At 32.5% G+C, this 6,962-nt stretch overlaps 1 protein-coding gene across 2 annotated transcripts; it reads left to right on the forward strand.

Annotated features, from left to right (window-relative positions):
* The first annotated feature begins 1,433 nt into the window (after nucleotides 1–1,433).
* On the forward strand, nucleotides 1,434–5,928 carry LOC107862663 (pre-mRNA cleavage factor Im 25 kDa subunit 1). Of its 2 annotated transcripts, XM_016708292.2 has the most exons (8): nucleotides 1,434–1,832; nucleotides 1,920–2,097; nucleotides 2,208–2,253; nucleotides 4,364–4,457; nucleotides 4,554–4,618; nucleotides 5,122–5,208; nucleotides 5,293–5,403; nucleotides 5,567–5,928. In XM_016708292.2, exons 1-8 carry the CDS (start codon nucleotides 1,736–1,738, stop codon nucleotides 5,639–5,641), a joined length of 753 nt encoding a protein of 250 aa, XP_016563778.1. In that variant the 5' UTR covers nucleotides 1,434–1,735; the 3' UTR covers nucleotides 5,642–5,928. The 2 variants fall into 2 exon arrangements, with proteins under 2 accessions (XP_016563778.1, XP_047265610.1); XM_047409654.1 differs by having other exon boundaries at nucleotides 1,721–2,097.
* The last annotated feature ends 1,034 nt before the right edge of the window (nucleotides 5,929–6,962 follow it).

The following is a 6,962-nucleotide window of genomic DNA, read 5'->3' on the forward strand; positions in this document are numbered from 1 at the left end:
TAATTATTAAAAAAATTATAATATTACATAAAAATATAACTTACTATATATAATAAGTGTCAATAAGCAGGCACGTCTTCGACATGCCTGCTTGTACTGCTTGCTTCAGCTGCTTCAACCGTAATTTTACTATGATCAAACTAGCAAGGATAATATCGTAAAGTCGGAGAGGAAGAAGAATGTCATCATAGAGGATCAACGTGTAAACTTGAAGGTATATAAGTGTCAATAAGCAGGCACGTCTTTGACATACCTGCTTGTGCTGGTTGCTTCAGCTGCTTCAATCGTAATTTTACTATATTATCCTAATTAATTACTATAAGTTATTTAATTATTAAAAAATTGTAATATTACATAAAAATATAAATTACTATATATAATAAGTGTCAATAAGCAGGAACGTCTTCGACATGCCTGCTTGTGCTGCTTGCTTCAGCTGCTTCAATCATAATTTTACTATATTATCCCTAATTAATTACTATAAGTTATTTACTTATTAAAATATTGTAATATTACATAAAAATATAAAATAATCGACATGCCTACTTGTGTTGCTTGCTTCATCTGCTTCAATCGTAATTTTACTATATTAACCCAAATTAATTAATATAGGTTATTTAAGTATTAAAATTTTTTTAACCCCTAACTAATTACTATAAGTTATTTAATTATTACAAGATTTGTAATATTACATAAAAATATAAAATAATCGACATGCCTACTTGTGTTGCCTGCTTCAGCTGCTTCAATCATAATTTTACTATATTACTCCAAATTAATTACTATAGGTTATTTAAGTATTAATTTTTTTTAATATTTAATAAAAAATATAAAATAGATCAAAAATAATAAATTAACTTTTGATTTTTTAAATTAACTTGATGTGTTATATGATGTCTATTTATGCTTTTTACACAAGTATTTTTTATAGTAATTTTATTATATCAATTCTAATTAGTTATTATAAGTTATTTAAGACATGAGTTCTTCGCTGCTTCAATCGTAATTTTATTATATCACCCTTAATTAATTATTACGATCGCATTAGAAATGAATAATATTTCATAAAATAGACACAAAATGATATGTCAACATAAAATATTTAAATGATTATCGAAATTATACTACTGCCACATAAGTGAACTTTTGAAATTATATCAGTATAACTTAAATTGAAATAGAAGAAATAGTATTATAAATTATAATAATTAAAATTTAAAATTTAAAATTATTTTAATAATTAATTATTTAAATTATATTTGTGTAGCATAAATTGAGATTAAAAAAATATCATACATGCGTCCTTCAATGTCTAGTACAAACATAGAAGACATCATGTATGATGCGAATCAGCCAATTAGCACAATTTCTAATTTGGGGACAAAAGTTAGAAATCACGGCAATTAGAACATTTGCCAGTTCAAAATCATACCAATGGAAATTTCCATTCTAGAAGTGTGTACTGCCAGCTCATAATTTTTCCCATTTACCATTTGTTGTTTCCCCCTTCAGTTGGCACCTTGGATTAAAGAGAACCAAGAAGTTATGCAATTAAGTGTACTCATTCAAGTTTTTTAAATTAGATGAAAGAGATAATTTTTTTCAGTTTTTTTATTAAAGTTTTTTTATCCTAATAAACAACTTTGCGAATTATTCAACAACTATTAAAATTATAGTTATTCAACAACTGCTCAAGTTATTTCAAAAAATCTTAATTTTTTTTTTCAATAAATTTATGGGACCGACTTGTTCCTTTTCCTTTTTCTCCCTTTCAGTCCCCTCTGGAACAGCCACGTCCTCTGTTTTTTCTCCTCCTTTAATTACTACTAATAGTAAGTTGAAAATTACCAACTCTGCTCTTCCCACAACTCCCCTTGTTTATCGCTCTTACATTTTGTCTCGATTCTGTTCCGTCTCAGTCAAAGGCACTATGGCTGATGATCATAGCTCGTCAATGGCTGGTAGAAATGTTGATGCAGCTCACAGTACTAACGTCTTGGATATTTACCCTCTCAATCATTACTATTTTGCTTCAAAAGAGGCACTTCCCTTCAAGGAAGAGACCTTGACTCAGCGCATCGAACGTCTGAAATTGAAGTATATTTTCTCTTCTTCTTGCTCGCTTTCTATATATCTATCCATCTATCTGTGTTACTGTGTACTGAATGACGTTGTCCCAATAGTTGATTTTTGTTTCCTCATTTCAGCTACAATACTCATGGACTTAGGACCTGTGTACAAGCTGTGCTTTTGGTTAGTTTCTCTTTCTTGCTTTCTTACTGGGCATAAAAGACTTAAAAAAAAAGGACTAATTTTTATTTTTTGTAAATAAGCAAGTATGATATTTTTCTCGACAAAAAAGATAAGTATGCGTCATAAATCAGGATGGAGGTAGCAGTTATTGTTTTACGCTGTAGGGATGCTTCATTTAGAGTTGGGATAGGATTTGATAACTTTTGTGAATTATATCATGTAAAGATATTTCAAACAAGTTTATTAGTAAGTATTCTGTTTCAACATTTTTTTATCAAAGATATCTTAATTTACTTTTAATCTCGGTGTCTAGGACTTCCTGATCACCAAAGTGGAAAAGAAGACAGGCCTAACCAGAGATGTTAGGTTCGGTCCCTTAGTATGGAGTACCTTTATTAAGATACTAGAATCCAAATTGGTCAGACCAATAAGTTTTAGATACCTAATGGTTCACAAGAAAAATGTAGAAGGTAAAGACAGAACAAAACCAATCTTTCTACTGCTTATTTTCCATCCAAAAGGTTTTAAAAGCGCATTTTAGAAATAATTGAAGGTTTCAGTTGTTTCAGCCAGAAAATTAGGCACGGGAGCCTCTGTACTCTCACAAATGCAGGGATTGTAAAAAATGATTTTGCTGCCAATGAAAAGCCCGCTTCATTATGCTTAATCCATGGAGCTCAATGCGATACAGGCTGGTAGCGTTTGCTCTCTTAACGAGTGCTTTAACTTTGTGCAAGCACTGAGGGTATAAGGTGTGCTTCAATGCTGTGAGTTTTTTTCTAAATAAGCTGGTAGGTTAAAGATGAATATAGCTAGAAAAATTATGAATTATTAAGGAGTCATTGCAGATCAATATGTCAGTCAATAGGAACTTATACAATGAGATTAGAAATTTAAAATAAATTAGAAACGTGAAATAGCAGTTTTGCATATAATCGCATATTTAAAATTGTTTTGGATCTTTGACGCCATTTTAACTTTATATAAAATTGCAACAAGCAACTGGCTCAGCAGGCTATTTACTTTGTGGATGGGAAAATCCAATAAAATTGGAATGATAGAGCGTGCCATGGCCCCTGCCCAAGGATGCGAAACAAATCAAGAAATGATCCAAACTTTTCAAATACTACACGTGATTTCCAGCTCTAGAAGCTGTTCTCTTATCTAGCATTTCTTGTTAGGATCGATTAGCAGTTCACACGCACTAAATCTATGGAGAGGATGTAGAAAACTAGAGAGAGTTCTTGAGGAGAGAGAGAGGTAATTTCGTGGTAACACCCGTGGGTAACCTTCACGGCGGACAGGCTATTTATATTAATGAATTGGATATGTACGTCACATATTAATCACGCTCCACAACCTAACATTTCTTTCTCCGTTGCGACAGGGTTCTCATGCTACTTCACCATGTGGGGTAGGATACAGACCCTACTACTTTGATTTGATACCCATGAGTAAACAAACACCTCCAGGCTTAAGTTCGTTTGGGTATAATAGTGACCTAAAGATGTAAGCTCTGTCTGTCTTTTATTAAACAACTTGGTACTGCAGCTAAGCATGGTTGATTTGTAAGCGCTGAATAAGTAAAGCCTATGGCGTGCTTCAACTAAACCTGCTTGATTCATTAAGTGCTCATACGTAGAGTCATCCAGAAAGTTCATGAGTCAATTGTGCAACTTTGCAGGTTCTAAGAGCCTGTCGGACACGCTTATAAGTTATGACTTATATATTAGCCAATCCAAACAGGCTCTGAGTCTGCAATCTTAACTAATTTCCTGTGTGAGTAGTGATAAATCAAAGAGCAGTAATGATTGTAGTTCCGACATCTGTTCCAATAGTTGAAGTTCCATAAAGTGGTGCATGATTGTTACGTGACTGATCTCAATACTTATTCATGTGAATCCTCGTGGATGGTCTTATTCATGTGAATCCTAATGGATGGTCTTAATGAGGGGTGTGATTTCTATCAAAACAACTCAAGCTGCCAAAAGTCGTTAGGTATTCTTCTATCATTCAAATGTCTTTTACCCATTGATTTACATGTTGCATAAGAAAGGGACTATTCTTGACTGTTATTAGATGATATAATATGCAATACATTATGTTGCAGGTTGAGTTGTCCAAACATCCACATTTATTATTATTGCAAGTACGGAATTCCATGTTAAAGCTTCCAGGTGGTCGTGTTAGGCCTGGTGAATCAGGTATGATGATACTTATATTTTTTCTCTTTTGTCAAATTTTTTATCTTGAAGTTAGGAGTTTGAGTACTGAAGGATTGTTCTCTTTGACATACACAGAAATTGAATGTCTAAGACGTAAGCTATCAAGTAACCTATCCGCGAGAGAAGATGACAGTTGGGAGGTATGTCAACAATTGAGATAGAGATCATTTGGTACAACAAATAATGCATGCATGTATTAGCTTTGTGTATTATTAATGCCTTGTTTAGTAAAATTTTCAACTTATGTATAAATAATGCAAACTTGCAAACATTAGTTACACACTCTATTTGGTATTATGTTACGTTAACTAATACATGGCAACCCTTAATATTAGCAATGCAAAGGAATGCATGTATTAACATAGGTTAAAGAAACAATTGTCCCTCAAAACCTTTTACTCATCTTTTCTGCAGGGTATCTTTGTAAAAACAATAATTTTGTTGCAAATTTTGCTAACCATGTTATTTTTAATATACTAAAACAAACACTGCGCAAGAAATAATCTCAACATTAGTAATGTCAGCATTACTTGTACATTCTATTTAATATTATTTTTATACACTATACCAACGTGTTTTTATTTTATTTTATTTTTTTCGGCTAAGCATCTCATTTATCTTTTATCTTTCATTTGAAGTGTAGGTAGGTGAATGCCTTGGGATGTGGTGGAGACCTAACTTTGAAACAGTGATTTACCCGTTTATGCCGCCTGATATAAAATGGCCAAAGGTACGTACTTTGGTCATAATATTCTGAATTTATCTAATTTGCCATGAGGAGAGTTCTTGAGGCCATTGGTACTTCCCTTTGTAGGAGTGCACAAAAGTCTTTCTAGTGAGGTTGCCGGAAAGTCGCAAATTCATTGTACCAAAGAACCTCAAGCTTCTTGCTGTTCCATTGTGTGAAGTTCATGATAATTTCAAGGTACAGAACCGTAGGCAGGCAGGCACATTCATGAATAGAAAATAAGCATGCTAATTGATCAATCTGTTTTTCTTTTACAGACAAGACAGTTATTCAACCTTAACTAGCCTTACTCTTATGTTATACTTGAACTAATTGATGCAATCAATTCCCTTTTTTGTAGACATATGGGCGAATAATAGCTGGAGTTCCACAATTGTTGTCGAAGTTCTCCTACAACACACCTGATACTGACTGATCAGTGCCATAATACAAGGTTAAAAACAATGATGGGCTTAATGCTAGTTTAAGTAGCAAGTTTAAGTTGAGAATACCAAGACAGTAGCCAGTTGACATGTATATGGTACGTGTAGTGTGTTTCTGTCTGCAGTGTCTGTTTCTACCTTTACGTTTGTATACTTCCGTTTACTTGTAATGAGCAAAAATAACTGGTCACGCACACTCCTAAATTTGGCACGAACTTTCACTTTGGCGTCTCAATCAGACGTAGTTCATTTTAAATACCTAAACTAGTGTTCAAGTGCCTCATTTTGTCATTTTTTGCACAATTGGCATATCGCGTGTGTTTCACTCACTAAAGGCGTGTTGAAGGCCATTTTTGCTGATGTGGCGTCCTGGTTGGTCCCCTAACGATAATATTGACTCATATCCTTATTTATTTATCTTCTTCTTCATTTTTAATTTTATAATTCAGTCCTAAATTTCCAACTTCTTGAAAAATCTTTTTTTTTCTTTTCTTCTCCATCTGTTTTTTCTTCAATATCAATATTTGGTTTTGTCTTGTTCTTCTCATCTGTTAATCTCGTATTCTTTTTTTTTTGTCAATCTTTTCAACAAATTGGACAAAATTGAGCTCGTTCAAGTCTTCTTTGAAAAGTTAAAAGTTCGGTTAAAATTAATTTATGTTGGTAAGAATAAATTAGTTAAATTCAACCGCTATTGATGCGCTCTCTAATTTGTTAGAAAAAATTAAATTAAGTTATTCCCTTTTTAAACAATATTCCACGTGTCAAATTTGGATAAGTCAATTTTTTAAGGTGGATGGTATTTCTTACGCGTGCTAAAGCTGGTATTGATAATGTAAAAAAGAGTATCAAGTGAAGCCTTACATGAGGTGTTTAAAATGAATATGACCTAGTTGAGGTGTCAACGCGAAAGTTTGTGTCAAGTTAGTGGGCTGATGATGCGTTTGGCTAAAATAATTGAACCGATGACATCCTTGTGGTTACGTTTTGAAAGAACGTTCCTTACATCATGTAGTTGTTGCTCCTGTATACTCGCTCTGTTTCATAATAAATTACTATGAATTGTTGGATCTTGACACACAGATTAAGGAAAAAGCATTAAAGACATAAATTTAACATAACTTTTCATTTTTACTCAAAAAAAGAAATAAATGACTTTGGTAATACCTTTTTAAAAGTTAATTGATTGTCAAATCATAAGGGTAAATTTGAAAATAAATTTAACGATTCACTTATTTTGAAACATCAATAAATACTCCAACAATTCACTCATTTTAAAACGGAGGAAGTATAATGTAGTACCATTTGTATCAA

The sequence above is a fragment of the Capsicum annuum genome, chromosome 3 (genome assembly GCF_002878395.1).
Source record: "Capsicum annuum cultivar UCD-10X-F1 chromosome 3, UCD10Xv1.1, whole genome shotgun sequence".
Taxonomy (NCBI): domain Eukaryota; kingdom Viridiplantae; phylum Streptophyta; class Magnoliopsida; order Solanales; family Solanaceae; genus Capsicum; species Capsicum annuum.

What these genes read in the sequence shown, in the direction of transcription:
- LOC107862663 (XM_047409654.1), top strand. Translation starts at nt 1,736, where the DNA reads ATGGGACCGACTTGTTCCTTTTCCTTTTTCTCCCTTTCAGTCCCCTCT. An exon ending in ATCGAACGTCTGAAATTGAA is followed by an intron (nt 2,098 to 2,207) that starts GTATATTTTCTC and finishes TCCTCATTTCAG; the next exon opens with CTACAATACTCATGGACTTA. An exon ending in GTGTACAAGCTGTGCTTTTG is followed by an intron (nt 2,254 to 4,363) that starts GTTAGTTTCTCT and finishes ATTATGTTGCAG; the next exon opens with GTTGAGTTGTCCAAACATCC.